At 36.6% G+C, this 17,264-nt stretch overlaps 1 protein-coding gene across 1 annotated transcript; it reads right to left on the bottom strand.

Annotated features, from left to right (window-relative positions):
* Positions 1 to 1,204: 1,204 nt before the first annotated feature.
* LOC123663602 (vanin-like protein 1) lies at positions 1,205 to 17,016 on the bottom strand. Its single transcript, XM_045598274.1, has 10 exons — positions 16,978 to 17,016; positions 12,482 to 12,598; positions 11,447 to 11,569; positions 10,130 to 10,302; positions 8,672 to 8,886; positions 7,804 to 7,890; positions 7,319 to 7,422; positions 6,420 to 6,611; positions 2,360 to 2,484; positions 1,205 to 1,705 (listed from the first exon to the last, which is right to left on the bottom strand). The coding sequence occupies exons 1-10, from the start codon at positions 17,014 to 17,016 to the stop codon at positions 1,264 to 1,266; spliced, it is 1,617 nt and encodes a 538-aa protein (XP_045454230.1). The 3' UTR covers positions 1,205 to 1,263.
* Between the last annotated feature and the right edge of the window lie 248 nt (positions 17,017 to 17,264).

Genomic DNA, 17,264 nt, shown 5'->3' with positions numbered 1-17,264 from the left:
AGATAAATTTCGCACTTGTCAATAAAGTTGTAATAGCTCGGGTGGGAAATCGGCCGGTCGCGTTCGACCGAAGAGACCACGGTTCGAATCCTCATATTTCCAGATCGATTATTATTATTTTTTTTCTAATTGCACTCGTTATTTTTTATTTAAATAGCCAGTTCTTGTTTTTTATTTTGCGGAATCTTCGAAGTGAAGACTCGACGAAGCCTACCAAACGCCGCCCAGCCCAGCCCAATCTTCCTATCGGCTTCCTTGTCTAAGTTGTTGCCCGTTGTTGTTGATATTCATATTTTATCATTATTATTTTTTAATTATTTTTTTATTTTTGATTTTTATATTTATTTATATTTTTTATTATTGTTGGTGAAAAAAAAATATTATTCATATTTTATAAATGATTTCCAAAAAACACGATTTACAAAAAATACCGAGCTAAGCTCGGTCACCCAGGTACTTATGAAGTTAAATAAATAAAAAGAACACTAAGTCAGTGTTGACCTTTTACTAAGCGTATCAATTTAATGATAATTTCAATAATTAAATTTATTTTACAGGAAACTGATTTGACTTTCATTTCACGTGCTATGTCTTGCGTTGTTTTAAAAATTATTAAAATAGTTTATTATTATTAATACGAAAATTTGCGAGAGTAAAGAAGGGATAAAGGATATTTTATAGGCTTTCGTCTAAATTTCCTAACCTAATTGTCACCAAGCTAGATCAAAAACTACCAGCATATCTACTAAGTATTTGTTGACATATCTCGCGTTCTTATATAACCTTCTCGCGAAATGGACTTCTGTAACACAAAAATAATTTTTCAATTTGAACCAGTTGTCCTGAGATTAGAGCAAATAATTAAAAAATTAAATCTTCAGCTTTATAATATATCATCATCATCATCATTATCATCATCATCATCATCATCATCATCATCATCATCATCATTTCAGCCTATCGCAGTCTACTGCTAGACATAGGCCTCCACAAGATCACGCCAAAAATGGTTGAACTCATGTGTGTTACCCATAGTCACCAGGCTGTAACGTACGTAGTATATAATATATAGTATTGTATGTACGTAGTTTATAATATATAGTATACCTGAGAAATTACAACTGATTAAAAATTGTTCGACTTTTTTTAATCAAATTCATTTTACTTATCTTTCATTACCACATGATTATAAAACAGCAAAAGATAATTATGACACTTTATTTATTACTTCTAAACATATTAATACTTATGATATATTTTAATTTACAATCTTAAGTAAACAATTGTACTCAATATGAACAAGATAATGCTAATTTTATGACTAGCTGATGACCCTGGTTGCGCGGTTGTCGGGGCAGCAGTCGTGGTTGTCGTTGTAGTTGTTTCAGCGCTATCGTGCTGGTTACTGGGTGGTGCTGCAAACTGACCATCGGTTGTATATTCCCTACCCCAGATAGCGAAACTGTATAACTGGACATTAGTATTCGTCAACACGAAGTTATAAATTGATACAATGTTGAATATAGATAATCGTTGAAATGAATAGTCTTCCGGTCGAAGTGGCATTATTGCGGTATTTAAAGTGACTGGGAAGTATGCTGCTCTATCTGCTTCAAGGTCGTCATCATTCTGCGGTGTCGGTAAAGTTGCAGTGATGCGGAGTTCTTCAAATACTCCTATAGTATTCGATGTGTAGTTGTCGAATCTGCAAACATTTAGTTTCATTACAGCCTATACAGTCCACTGCTGGACATAGGCCTCCACAAGTTGACGCCAAAAATAACGTGAACTCATGTGTTTTGCCCATAGTCACCACGCTGGGTCATCATGGGGTATCAATAAATAAACATTTAGTTTATTTATTGAATATTGTACCAATATCAATCTCGATTTCTTCTAAGCAATAGTGAGATAAGGAAACGTTGTGGTCTGAAAGAAGGTGTACTGATAAAAATTGAGAAAGGTATGCTCAGATGGTTCGGTCATGTCGAGAGAATGAGTGAAGAACGATTGACAAAAAAAGTGTATAAGGTGAGTGTGGATGGGAGGGTTGGAAGGGGTTGACCTAGGCGGACGTTCCGAGACCAAATAAGGGACGTCTTGAAAAAAGGCCAGGTCAAGAGTACCCTAAACCGAAGAGCATGTATGAAGGGAATAATGAAAGTGGACGAAGCGAAAGAAGTATGTAAGGATCGTAGCAAGTGGAACGAAGTGGTCTCTGCCTACCCCTATGTGAAAGAGGCGTGATTATATGTATGTATGTATGTATCAATCTCGATTCAAACTGAGCATCATCCTTTTTAGCGCATTTTCGAAGAGGTCTGGTAATTAATTTTATTAATGAAGTATGATGTGTTACCGTCTCCCACATGTGTCAATACTTTCTCCAGTGCATGCGATTACAGCGCAAATTCTATTGCCACCGGTAGCCATGCCAGAAAACGAACGCACCCCACTAAAGGCTGCTGCCCTGTACCTATAATTCTGAAACATATATCAATCAATAAGTAACATAACATAGCCTAAAGGAATGAAAGAAAAAGGGGGACGGGAACACAATTTAAACTTGTTTATATTTTTTTTAAAACGTTATGTCGTTAGTTTTGCCCGACTGAGGTAGTAAGTACCTTACATAAGACCACAGCTAAATAATACTGCTTTCAAGCAGTGTTGTGTTCCTATTGGTGAGTAGGGTGACCTGAGGTTCTGGAGGGGATTGGAGGCGATGCTTCTGGTGTTGCAGCTAAATAATACTGCTTTAAAGCAGTACGGTGTTCCTGTGGTGAATAAAGTGGGACAAAGCTCCTGGAGAGAGTCGGTGGTAGGGTCGGCAACATTCATTTGTTGCTTCTGATTTTTCAGGCCTCTACGGGCTACGTTGACCGCTTACTATTAGGTGCGCTTATTTGTTGACCTAGTGGTATAAAAATATATAAAGAAAACGGTATATTATTGAATCATCGTGCTTGCAATAGTGCCGATATATCGGGAATTCAATAAGATAAAAAACAAACATAGAATTATAAAACATAACGTACTTTTTTCGTATTTATTGTGCACTTCCTCGTTTATTTTTTTAATTTTTTATCTTAGGTAAGAGTAATTTAATATTTTTAACGCCTTTTTTCAAGAAAGAACTCAATCTAATAATACAATGTTGGCAAAGAAGTAAGTTAACAAATACTTTGTAATTAATTTTATGCTCTTTTCTTGCTGTCGTAGTTGATGTACCTCCATTTAATCTAAAATCTTATAAAATCAAAATCAAAAACCGCTTTATTCAAATAGGCCCCAAGAGCACCTTCGGATTGTCATTTTACGGATTAAAACTTTAAAAATAAATTATATTTGTAGAAGTAAAGCTACCACCGATTCGGAATGTAGATTCTACAGAGAAGAATCGGCAAGAAACTCCGCAGTTATTCTTTTGAAAATAATCATCATCATCTTTACATCATTTACGCCAAAAATAACGTGAACTCATGTGTTTTGCCCATAGTCACCACGCAGGCAGGCGAGTTGGTGACCGCAGGGCTGGCTTTGTCGCAACCGAAAACGCTGCTGCCCGTCTTCGGCCTGTGTATTTCAAAGCCAGCAGTTGGATGGTTATCCCGCCACCGGTCGGCTTTTTAAGTTCCAAGGCGGTAGTTGGAACTGTGTTATCCCTTAGTCGCCTCTTACGACACTCACGGGAAGAGAGGGGGTGGCTATATTCTTTAGTACCGTAGCCACAGAGTACAAAATAATATAAACTATGTTTTAGTACAAAATGAGTAATATCTTGCATGGAAAACATCGCTAAGTCCACACATCTTTATCAACTATGTAATCCTACACCGAGTAAAGATATAAAGTAAAAGCAAAGTAATTTCTTTACAACAGATCATATCACGTTTTAGTAATCTTTAAAACAGTCGTTCCGATAAAAAGATTACCACCGGAAATAATATATTATATAAAACATATTAATCAGATTCTAAAGCACAAAACTTGATTAAAATTAATCCATGAATAAAATTTTCCGTTTGATATTGTAAATAATATTTTTAATTTCAACGTATTTTTTTATCTTCATTTGATGGATTGTATTTTGTTTTTACGTCCTTAGTGAAAATTCTTCCCCAAACTCCAAAAGAAACGAGTTCCTGCTGCGGTGCATTCAACTTGTATGTCAAATGTTCACAATGGTCATATTTTTTAATGTCATCAGATTTCTTTATTTCGCTTTGATTTTCCTTTTTTTTTGGCATTAACAGAAATTTGTTATTCTTCAATGAAATCGGATAGTAATTCAATGTGGCATTATAATGCTTGCTATAAGAAGTCATTTTTATTTCCAATTCCTCAATCAAAAGATTCTCTTCGTCTTCGTTTTGATCTTCTGTTTCTCTCTTATAAAATCAAACCTCCAAAGGCAAAACCAAGTATTCTTCTTCAGCGCAACTTTAGTGGAATGAACTTGGATCGCTTGCGGGACGACGCTGCTAAGATCGACTGGTTGACAGCGGTGAATGGTAGACCAGTTGATGAACAAATCGATATACTTAACTCCTTAATAACTCAACTGTACGATTTCATGCACCAATCAGACGAATCCGAATAAAACATTTACCAGCACCTTGGATTACTCCTGAAATAAAAACTTTACAACAGAGGAAAAACTTGGCAAAAGCAAAATATAGGTCGAATCCAACTGAAGAAAACAATTCAATTTATAAAAAGTATCGGAATCGATGCAACAAGTTGTGTAGAGATACACATCGACGGCATATTCACAAATCTATACTGGAAGATAGTAACACATCCAGAGTCTGGAAAAGAAAAAATAAAAAAAAAATAAAAGCAAAGTAAATAAAGCTTCTAAGCCTTTGCAATGATAATTCTCATATTATGGAATAAAACAGGCATAGCATTTGAGCATACCCTTTCTATTTCGACCATTGGGGGTTCGATTCCAGTTCTGAGTCTGGTTGTAATACATATATTTATTGATGTATCAAAAAAGTAGCTATATCAGTTGGTTGTTACCTATAACACAATAATTAAGTTCTTCAACTTAGGAACAGATGACTATGTGTGTACGTAATCATATTATAAAATGTAGGTACACACATATTAATTTTTGGTCTGCCGATCTCTCTTTGTCCTTCGACATTCATCCCTAACATTCTTTTACCAACATAGCGTTCATCCCTCCTCATCACATGCCCATACCACGCTAACCTATTGCTCCTCATTTTTTCCGTCAAAGGTGCTACTTTCATACTTCCCCTTATATACTCATTTCTAATCGGATCTTTCCTCGTCACTCCACACATCCATCTTAGCATCATCTCGGCTGCGTGCACTCTTCTTTCATCCGTCACTTTCGTTGTCCAACATTCTGATCCATACATTACGACAGGTCTTATGATCGTTTTACAGATTTTCCCCTTAAGTTTAAGGGCATTCGTGGATCAAAAGCTTTTCCAGAGACCTGTCGCCATTTCATCCATCCTGCATTTATTCATAGTAAATAAAATCAAAGAAAGACTATTGAAACTGATTGAAAGACAAAATATCTTATAGCGACAAATTAAACGGTCGACGAATCAATGTAAGAAATCTATTCCGTGAATCACTTGTATTTTGGGCTCATAAATGGAAGATCAAAGACCAATAAAATAGTGTGTGTCAGCTCTGACGCACGACTGGACTTTACTCCTTCAGATCGACTGATGCCGATAGATGGTGCACAAAAACGTAACGAGGTCATTCAGTAGATTTTACTCCTCATATTTTTTTCATTCCGGGGGCCTTGTATGAAAATGGATTCTTAACGAGTAAACTTCAAAAACATTCCATCAATTGGTAGTTTTATTGTTAGTATTTGTTAATTGCAGAATGCTCCGTATTGGCTGGACACAGAAAGTTTCTAACGTGAGAGTACTCCAGCGCGTCGCCAGTAGCCGGAAGTTACTGCAAACCGTCAAGAAGAGAAAAGCCGAGTATTTGAGCCACGTCTTGAGACACGAGCGATACCAGCTGCTCCAAATTATAATGATGGGCAAAGTAGAGGGCAAGCGACGCGTTGGAAGAAGAAAAAAGTCCTGGTTGCGCAACATCTGCGAATGGATGCAGATCGCCAGCATGGAAGAGCTATTTCGCTTGGCGCGAGACTGCGAAAAATTCGCTAAGCTGACGGCCAACCTCCAGTAGTGGAGAGGCACAAGAAGAAGAAGAAGAAGATTTTTTAATTCACACAGACATCTTCGCCTATATACGTATGCGAAGTTTCTGTATGTCAGATTTGTACCACCAGAAGTAAACATCGCGAAATATAAGATTAGTATGAAACAAAGATCCATTATCTACGAATTCAGTTTTTTCTAAATATAAAAACTATACAAACAAAGACACTAAAACCCAATAACACTTACCGTTGCTCCTTCTCTTTGGAGTAAGTTCACGCGAAAGTAACACAAGACGTCTCTGTTAACTAGTATAAACTGTTGAGTGCCATTTCTTAATAGTCTGGTCACGTGAGATGGTAGAGATGGATCAGTTATCAAGACTAAATTGTCCAAAACGGCGGGATCTTCGTAGATAGGGCCCGGATATGTGTCTTCAGGCTGTAACTGTAGAAACGCTTTTTTTTTACTAGCCCATTGGCAAATTTTACAGTAGTGCTTTCTGCTCCGGGTGTTGAGGGTTCGATTCCCGCCTCAAGCGTGGGTGTGATCTATGTATTTATTTATGTAAGTATTATTTAAATGTATTTGTTGAAAAAAAATGTAGCTATATCAGTCGACTGTTACCTATTACACAAGCATTAAATTGCTTAGGTTAGGAACAGATGACGTATGTAAAAAAAACAACATATATATTATAATATAAAACTATTATGAAATGTCAATGCAAAATGCATACTGCTCTGGTGTAGTGGCGTGTGTGAGCGCCTTAACTCTGTTGCTGGTTCGATTACTGTTCGAGATGGATATTCATATTTGCACAAATATTTGTTAACGTTCTTGGTGGCTATTTCTGTGGATCTCCCCACCGTGACTCGGAAAGCACGTTAAGCTTTCGATTCTGGTATTATCATTAACATCTGATAGCGATCATTGCATAGTAGGGAATATATATACCAACCCGTAGTCGGACGGCTTGGTGGATTAAGATATGATATATTCATTTTATAGTGTGTGGGGCATGATTTTTTTATCTGTCTGAATGTACATTGGTCACCCACCAATGTACATTCAGACAGATAAAAAAAATATAAGATGTCCTTCGAAAAGGTGAACTCTATAATTGGATGTTTTAAAATTTCATTTACCCGACCAGGAACTTTTGGTACTTTAGCGACGAGCAGCCTTGTGGTCGGTTGTCCTGGCATAATACTTATCAAGGACCCAGCTGACCCCGAGTAAATGCCTGATCCTGTAATATATAACAGATATTTTACTTTGACACATACTTATATCATTAAAAAAACGAGTGTGCTTTAGACCACACTCTTAGATATACGAAACGTTTGAAACGGCTATGAGAAAAAGAGAGAAAGAAAATTAGAGCTTGCACCTCTCTCTCTTGCTCCGTTCGCCTCACTCGCTAACACTTTTCGTAACGCTCTAGTCACGCATCCACCAGCGTACTCCCAAAGTCAAGCGTGCGTAAAGAACTCAACTTAAAAAATTTCATGACATTTGTTTCGAAAATTTGATTAGATTTTCAATTTACAGAAAATATAACAAGATTAAAAAAAATGGAAACACTGATATTGAAATATATTGATTTCGAAACTTAAATAGAAATATTTACCTGCACTACCAACCCTCACGTTGTTGGCTCCAGCGGCGAGGAAATTGACATTCATCGACTGAGCATAAGCTTGTTGTATCTCGACAGCTGAAATAATATCGAGAATTTCATTTATATCATATCAAAGTCAACTCAATTATAATATTTTGTTACTACTAGGTCGGCAAACAAGCATACGGCCTATTTGTTCGTGAGTGGTAGCCGTAGCCTATCAAAAATGCAACACCATAAACATCATAAGCGCGATGCCAAACTTACCCTCGACCCTCACCAGCAGCTTTGGCTACCTTACTCACCATAGGAATAGAACACTGCTTCAGAACAGTTATATTATATTAAGCTGTGAGCTTCTATAAAGTTGAAGTAAATTCCCAGTCAGCCTGCTCCAGATTTTGAACAGATTATTTCCTCCATTGATGATGATGAGGAACTATGGCTCAAAATCTAGAATAGTCCGTCTGGGAAAGTATCCCAAACTTACAGAAGCTAGTGCTTAGTGTGGCTCTTAAGTATACGCCATACGTTAAAGTAAATTCTTTGCCAGTCTAGTCGTATAAAAAAGGAAAAGGGTGCGACTGGCATCAGTGCTTGAGCAAACTTTCAGGCATGTCTAACTCCCGGGGTACTGACAATAAAGGCAGAAGGGACACTGGCAACAGCGCAAACACTACGATTTACCGACACGCCGATTCCGTTAACATTTCGAACGTTTGCACAATTAGTTATTTAACAAGTAGCTTTAAGAACAACATAGATTTAGAAATATTATAATTCGTTGTGGAATATTCACTAACCACTTAAATTGGACATTTCAGAAAACAACATAGTTTTATCAACATTCAATTTTAACACGAAACATTCAACTTGCCAGTTAAATACGGCATTTCGGAGAACCACATAGTTGTGAACACAACGTCGGTGATGTTTCGTTGCTGGACGATCTGCACCGCCGGCACTTGGAACATCAGGTCGAAACAGATGTAGTGGCCGAAGGTGACACCAAAGTCCGTTTCAAACACTCCCAAATCCGGTGTCAACGCAGGCGTACGAGTGAATTCGCCGAATAGATTGATCTTACGATATCTGTAATTTTGAGTTATATTTAACTTACGGTGACTTAACGGTGAGGAATTAGATGATAATTCTGCTTTCCACACTAAAGTCATTAAGTTCTCTACCGTGGAAACGGCGGTGTGTGTATGATAATCATAATTACAAAAAAAAACACATACACAATAAGCTAATGTGAGTAACGCCTACCTTGAAATACAAAAAAAAATAAAAAAAAAATTGCATGTATTTCGAATAAAAAAGGACATGGGTTTATAAGCCCGTGGATGTATATGACTTATAAAAAAAAAAAAAAAAAAATAAGCTAATGTGGAGTATGTGTTCAACAAAAGATCAACACATGCGATACAAGATTATTAGCAAGCAATGACCATAAAACTAGTTGTATAACTTTTCTTTTCGTACCGTCTATGAATATTAATCCCCGCAATTTTTTTTTGTACTTCAAAGGCGACAAACAAACGTACGGTTTTGCCTGATGGTAAGCGGATATCGTAGTTTAAAGACGCCCTCAATACCAGGATCATTATGGATATTTATTTAGCTATCAATTTATTTAGCTGTGGTTTTCTGTAAGGTGAGGCACTTCACAAAATTTCTCCTATACTGCATGCTAGCGGTTACCTGCGATTTCGTTCGCGTTGAAATTTATTATATTTACAAAGAAGTGCTCAAGTAGTTGCTATAAACATTTTACTATAATATAGGACCTATTTGTATTCGCTTCAGCCTGTAATAGCCCACTAATAGGCATAGTCTTCTTTCCCCATCTAGGAGAAGGATCAGAGCTTAATCCACCACGCTGCTCCAATGCGGGTTGGCGGATATATTCCCTGCTACAAGTAACGATCGCTATCAGGTGTACATGATGCCAACCGGGCCGACGACTTAACGTGCTCTCCGAGGCACGGTGGGGAGACCCACAAGGACTGCACAAACACCCAGACCATGGCAAACACCAATGGCCCATACAAATGTTTGTCATGTGCGGGGATCGAACCCGCAACCGCCAACGCAACCTATCTGTATACCATAAATGATTCAACTTTCGGACCATTAAACTAGCAAAGCTGCTCCCAAAGCTGACTTTCGATCAGGCTTTAAAAAATATATTTATTCTTTCTTCTGTTTGGGCTTTTGTGCTTGTACGTTGTGTTTCAGGACTTCTGACAAGAACTAATCGTGCTGATGGCCGATGAGCAACTTTTATTTCTGAATGGCTATCTACAGAAATACTCACAAGCCAAATCCTTACCTATCAATAATTGTTCCGTTTCTATCAAAGACGACGTTTGTGTTGAATAAATACAGGTTTAACTGCGGACAGTATTCATTGTCGGAGTTTATAATACAATTGAGAAATTCTTCGATGTTGATCACTACGTAGATTTCATTCTGCCTCGCTGCTGATGATATGGTGACCAGAATCTGGAAATATTATTATGATAATTTAAGTATTTTTGCAACTTTTTTAAAGCGCTTCGTTCTTTTTGTGTTAGTACTCCACGATTGCATTCTAAAATTAATTAAATTTTTTTTTTTCAATACTGTCAAATTGTATTTAAAATTTATACAAAGACCACAGATTTATGAATTTGTTTATAAATATTAAAACGATTATGATATTTATCTATATTTTGATAAAACAATAAGAGGCTTAATTCTGCACAGTAATAAAATTAAAAATGAGAACACTTCATAATTGATGGTGAAGCTAAAACCGTACTTTTTTCATTTTTATTTATCTGTCCGCACCTTGGCTCTATTATCCTGGAACTACTAAATGGATTTAAATGAAACGTAATTTTAATTGATTTTTTACTATGGACTGTGGTGCTAGATGCTGTTGATCCATTACATACATTACGATTATCTTGAAAAAGGGGTCAATAATTTAAATACGTTATCGTGAACGATGTGTATCTGGCTATCAACAAAATATGTTAAATATTTTGATACCTAACTGATAGAAAAGTCTTTTTCTTACGATACTTGTATGAATAATTAGATAATCGTATCATGGAATGATTTTCAGAGTTAACACATTGAAGTCTGATACGGTCCTTACGACCTTACAGAAGATCACAGCAAAATAATACAGTTTTCAAGCAGTATTGTGTTCCTGTTGGTGAGTATGGTGACCAGAGCTCTTGGGGGGATTGGGGATTGGGTCGGCAACGCGCTTGCGATGCTTCTGGTGTTGCAGGTGTCTATAAGCTACGGTAATTGCTTACCATCAGGTGAGCCGTACGCTTGTTTGCCGACCTAGTGACATTAAAAAAAACGGTCATTTTTTTGTTGCAAATAAATGTGCGGACCTCCTGCTGTTGAGTCGTAACCGTAGCAATTTGACGCCTGCTAAATTGCCACAAAAAGACTAAACGTACCTTTTAACCGATCATCTCCAAGGATTTTGGTTACCTTACTCAACACAGAAACAAAACTATACTTGAGAGCAATGTTATTTTCTGTTAGATTGATTTGGAGCAAAACATTTTCTGCTATTTCGGACCTCAATAGAATTTGTATAGAAGTATAGAATGTGTTTACTCAAACATCGTTTAAGCCTCACCTCGTCATATAAGTCAGGATATACGGCTGGAACGGGATATTCCCTGAGTGTACCATTCATGGGCACGACCACACTTCTGCCGCTGGTGAGAGTCATTTCAGGAAATACGACTATATCTGCACCCTGAAATTATTTAAAGGAATGTGATTTTGAAAAAATATCAGACTTAAGTAGTTGCTTCGCTTCGCTTCAGCCTGTTATATCCCACTATTGGGCATAGGTCTTTTTCCCCATGTAGGGGAAGGATCAGAGCTTAATTCATCACGCTGCTCCAATGTAAGTCAAGTAGTTGCTTATGGCCCTGCTTTCAAGTCTAGGCTTATGCTGTATGTGTAATACAATTCAGGCTGTAACATCCCATTGCTGCCATAGCCTTCTTTCTCCAAGTAGGATAAGGATCGCACAACACACAAACAAACACAATGAAAAACATTTTTATGATCTATACAAATACTAGCGACACGCCCCGGCTTCGCACGGGTGTGATACTGATACTAAATATAAAATATAAAAATAAATATTTGCAATGTAAGCGCAAAAAATGTGTTAATTTCCGACATCACATTAGAAATCTCTAAAATTATCAGTGTTCCTCAATTATATTATGCATGTATTATACATATCAACCTTCCTTTGGAATCACTCTATTGACTAAAGAAAACCGCATCAAAACCCGTTGCGTATTTTTAAAGATCTAAGCATACATACAGCTGGAAGCGACTTCGTTTTATATTATGTAGTGATACCGATTAGCTTTTAGTATTAATATATTAAAAGTATCAGCGAGGTCATTCGTTCAGTAGATTTTACTCCCCATATTTTTGTCATAACGGGGGTTTTATTCTTTACGGGGGTATATTCTTCTTTTCGGATTCTTAAGAAGTAATCTCCGAAAATAAGAAAAATACTGTATTCGTAGAAAAAAATACCCTTATAAATGAAGAAAGTGGCCAATCTCCAGCAGTGGGGGGTTACATGTTGAATCAATTAATCAAAGGATAAGGAGGATTAAAGTTGAGTCAAACAAAGCCATACCTGTTGAGCAGCATCTTGAATTAGTGTAACGTAATTTTGTAAATTGACGGCCGTGTCTGAGTAAACTTGGTATTCTACCACAGCTGCGATGTAGCTGTCATCTTCTGGGGTCGATCGCTGGAAAACGAAAACAAAATAAATGTTTAGTACGTTTGTATGTCGTGAACTGGTTTTATGAATACCTTAACTGGGGTAAGGCACACTATGAAGAACTTGCTCAAAATCTAGAGCAGCCCGACTGGAGAAGTACCTCCACCTTACAAAAGATCGCAGCTAAATATTATACTGCTTTCAATTAATGTTGTGTTCCAGAGGTAAGGTGACCAGAGATCCCCTGGGTGGATGGGGTTAGGGTCGGCAATATGCTTGCGATGCTTCTGATGTTGCAGGCGTCTGTAAGCTTCGGTAATCGCTTGTCATTGGGTGAGCCGTTCGCTTGTTTGTCAACCGAGTAGATAAAAAAAAAGCAAAAACATAAACATATAATTTTTTCTCTCTCATCTGTTTAGAATAGGAGCCACATAGAAAACCAAATAACAAAACCTAAACATTATAAACATCACCGCAAAACCGAATAAAGTTCTAAACGAATCATTTAATTAAAAAATGAATGAAGTGACGTAATTACATCGCAGGAAAATTATTTGTATATATTCTGTATTTGGCCCCTAAGACGCGTATACACTTTGCAAGTCAACATACGACTAAGACTGACTGACGCATGTGAACGTAGGATAAATTTACATTGGCAAATGCGTTCTCACGACGCGATGCTATGTTTTTTATATATTAATACGTGAAACAAAAACTTTATGTGAGGAGTATGAAATTATAACTTATATTTTATATAGAGGAGTGCAGAATGTAAATATATTTTTTTTAATTATGCATAAAAAATACATTAAATCAACAGAATAAAAAAAACATTAGACCCTACCTTGACATACACACGCATAAATTATACTACATATTTTGTTTATTATTATAGAAGTAAAAAGTTCTATAATTTAAATTAATTATAGTCGTATGGTAATTTAAATTAATTTCGACCACTGGGCAACCACTAGTTCAATTAAAAGTCTAACTATTATAACTAGCTGATGTATGAGAGTTTAGAATTTTCTATTATACGTACCTTATCTTGACACTAACGAACAGAAAAGATTAATATTCGAATTATGCGTAGTCGTTCCGAACTTATGCGAGAATATTTTAGCGATTTATTTATACAATAATAATAATAATAATAAGATTTATTTATTAACCGACTTCCAAAAAAGGAGGAGGTTCTCAATTCGACTGTATTTTTTTTTTTTTTATGTATGTTACATCACAACTTTTGACTGGGTAGAGCGATTTCGACAAATTTTTTTTTTTTTTTTTTTCAACTTTTAATCGAAAGGTGGTGTGTGCCAATTGGTCCCATTTAAATTTATTTGAGATCTAACAACTACTTTTCGAGCTATATCTAATAATGCGTTTTTACTTGACGCTTTTTTCGTCGACCTACGTTGTATTATACCGCATAACTTTCTACTGGATATATCGATTTTGATAATTCTTTTTTCGTTGGAAAGGAGATATCCCAAGTTTAGTACCATGATAAGGAAACCAGGATCTGATGATGGGATCCCAGAGAAATCGAGAGAAACTCTCGAAAATCCGCAATAACTTTTTACTGGGTGTACCGATTTTGATAATTCTTTTTTTGTTGTAAAGAGGATATCCCAAGTTTAGTACCATGATAAGGAAACCAGGATCTGATGATGGGATCCCAGAGAAATCGAGGAAACTCCTTGGAAATCCGCAATAACTTTTTACTGGGTGTACCGATTTTAATAATTTTTAATTTAATCAAAAGCTGATGTTTGTCATGTGGTCACATATAAATTTCATTGAGATCTGATAACTAATTTTTGAGTAATCTTTGATAACGCGCAGTTACTTGAGTATTTTTTCGTCGATCTACGTTGTATTACTCGTCGATGTAATTGAAGTCGGTTTTTTTTCGTTTGCGCGCAAACACAATTATTTTCTCACCACAATATTGCTAACAGGACATTAGATAGGTACATAATAACATGAGCACTAATACTGTGGGAGACTGGTACCTAAGCTAGGCTCGAGGCCTGTGTTTCAGAACACCAGGTCTCCACCCCTTAATAAAGTACATTTCAGTTACCATCATACGGGCATTAACAATTTTGTTGTAAACAATATTATATGAGACAACATTATTAAACTGGCGTCCTTTTTTATAATTGTGGCATCTGAATCGATATTATAACCTAAATACAATTTATTTGCTCTAGCGCATTTATACAAAAAATAATAACGTTAATTATATATAAATTACCGTCGTGTGTACTTTAGTGTTGTGTCAATGACCGAAACGACTGAGTTTTTTTAGTTACAGTTAAGTCGTTTATTTATGGCCTATTTTCCCAAGTCTTCTCAATTTTTTTTTAATTTGTTGATTTCAAAGTTACGCAGAATGTGCTGTACTTACTATTGGTTAATTTTTCATATATTATTTCGACTATATTATGCGTGTATGTATCTCTAATGGCCCTGAACGAAAGAACGCCATTGTAACAACGCGTTGTATAGATTACAAAATAATTTTTTCGCACTAGTTTTATTATCTTCTTATCTATCAAGCAAGATCTATAATTTTTATTTCGAAACGAGTAAACGAGAATATAGAAATTGTGTCGTGTGTGTGTGAGCGACTGTCGTCGCAACAATGTATATGTAATTGTGTATTTGACTTTAGTTTACTAGAGATAGGTCCTTGGAAGTGAATCAACAAGTACAAAGTATGAGATTTCAGATTAACGTGGTTACTTCTATTACTAAAACTATTTTATTTTCATTTTGCCAAGCTCGATATTTCGACATTAACTGCGAATGTCTTGTTAATGAAAGGTTCATGCCGGTAGATTTTGACGGCTTCATTTTGCTTGGTAGTGGTGAGCAGTGTTTACACAGTCCGTCAAAACACATGTACAAAAAACCGCATCAAAATCCGTTGCGTAGTTTTAAAGATCTAAGCATACATAGGGACAGACAGAGGGAAGCGACTTTGATTTCTAGTATTTAGTGTAAGTGATACTTAAAAATCTTACGCTTTTTTAAAGTTACGGACATTTTTAAGGCTAGGGTAACCCTCCGCAACGCCCCATAAGGAACTTAGTTCCAAAACTTGCATTAGGTACAGTAATTATTTGACGAAATTGATAAAAAAGGGAAATACTCAAGAGATATGAGTATAAAAAACGAGTGTGCTTCAGACCACACGACTAAAGTAAAACTTTCATCTTCACTAACTTACATTTTATACCCTCTCGACTTCCGTTCGCCTCGTCCGATCACACTTTTCGTAACGCTCTCGTCACGCATTCACCAGCTTACTCCCCAAGTCAAGTGTGCGTAAAGAAGTTTTAGGTTTTTTTTTATGTCACCAGGTCGGCAAACAAGCGTACGGCTCACCTGATGGTAAGCGATTACCGTAGCTTATAGACGCTTGCAACACCAGAAGCATCGCAAGCGCGTTGTCGACCCAATCCCCAATCCCCCCACCTTACACACACTGGAACACAATACTGCTTGAAAACAGTATTATTTTGCTGTGATCTTCTGTAAGGTCGAGGTACTATCCCAGTCGGGCTGCTCCATATTTTGAGCAAGAAATTCCTGCTGTGCCCTACCTCAGTTATAGGTACTAAAATAGTAGTATGTACTGGTTTTTATATGAATAAATAAACTCATCATCACATCATCACATCAGCCTATCGCAGTCCACGACTGGACATAGGCCTTCGTTAGTGTTGCCCACAGTCACCACATTGGGCTGGCAGATTGGTGACCGCAGGGCTGACTTTGTCGCACCAAAGACGCTGCTGCCCGTCTTCGGCCTGTGTATTTCAAAGCCAGCAGTTATCTCGCCATCGGTCGGCTTAAGTTCTAAGGTGGTAGTGAAACTGTATTATCCCTTGAGAGAGGAGAAGAGAGGGTGGCTATATTCTTTACTGCCATAACCACACACCTTAAATAAACTACGGACCATTTAATTTTTCCCATAAATACATAAACAGAAGATAATAGACGGTTCCTAATATCTTTATTGTTTTATTTAGATTTAGATAATATAATTAGAGGCTTATCGCGACAATTTATGATAGATTTACTTAAACAATAAAAATAATAAATACTAATCCGACGGAAGCGATAGCGTGGAAAACGTGTTTTGCAGTTCGAAACAAAAAGGCTATATTGGTCGAATTTATATTAAGAATTTTACAATTTGTCTAATCGATCACAATCCACCTTATAACATCCCACTGCTGGGAGCCTCTTTCTCCATCTAGGTGAAGAATGGGAACTTAATACACTCCACTGCTCCAATGCAGGTTGGTGGATAATATATTTCTACTATGAGTAACGATCGCTATTAAGTGTATATGATAAAAACTGGGACCGAGAACTTAAAGTACTCTCCGCGGTACGGTGGGAAGACCCTTAAGGACAGACATTTTGATTGTATAAATAGGTTAATTGTGTCTGCTTGCAAATAAAAAGAAACCACTTCAATTTCCATCGAATGCCGAACACAATGTGGGTAGGCGAAAAACTAATTATCGAAATACGCGTCATTAGGGTAATATAAGAAGTACTCGTGAAATCACGATAAAATTTAAAGGGGACCACATGATAAGCGCTTGCTTTCGACATATTTAAATACATTGAAAGTTTGGTTTCGATTACAGTTAAAAGTGAAGCT

The sequence above is a fragment of the Melitaea cinxia genome, chromosome 20 (genome assembly GCF_905220565.1).
Source record: "Melitaea cinxia chromosome 20, ilMelCinx1.1, whole genome shotgun sequence".
Taxonomy (NCBI): Eukaryota; Metazoa; Arthropoda; class Insecta; order Lepidoptera; family Nymphalidae; genus Melitaea; species Melitaea cinxia.
This window is presented reverse-complemented; position numbering and strand designations above follow the sequence as displayed.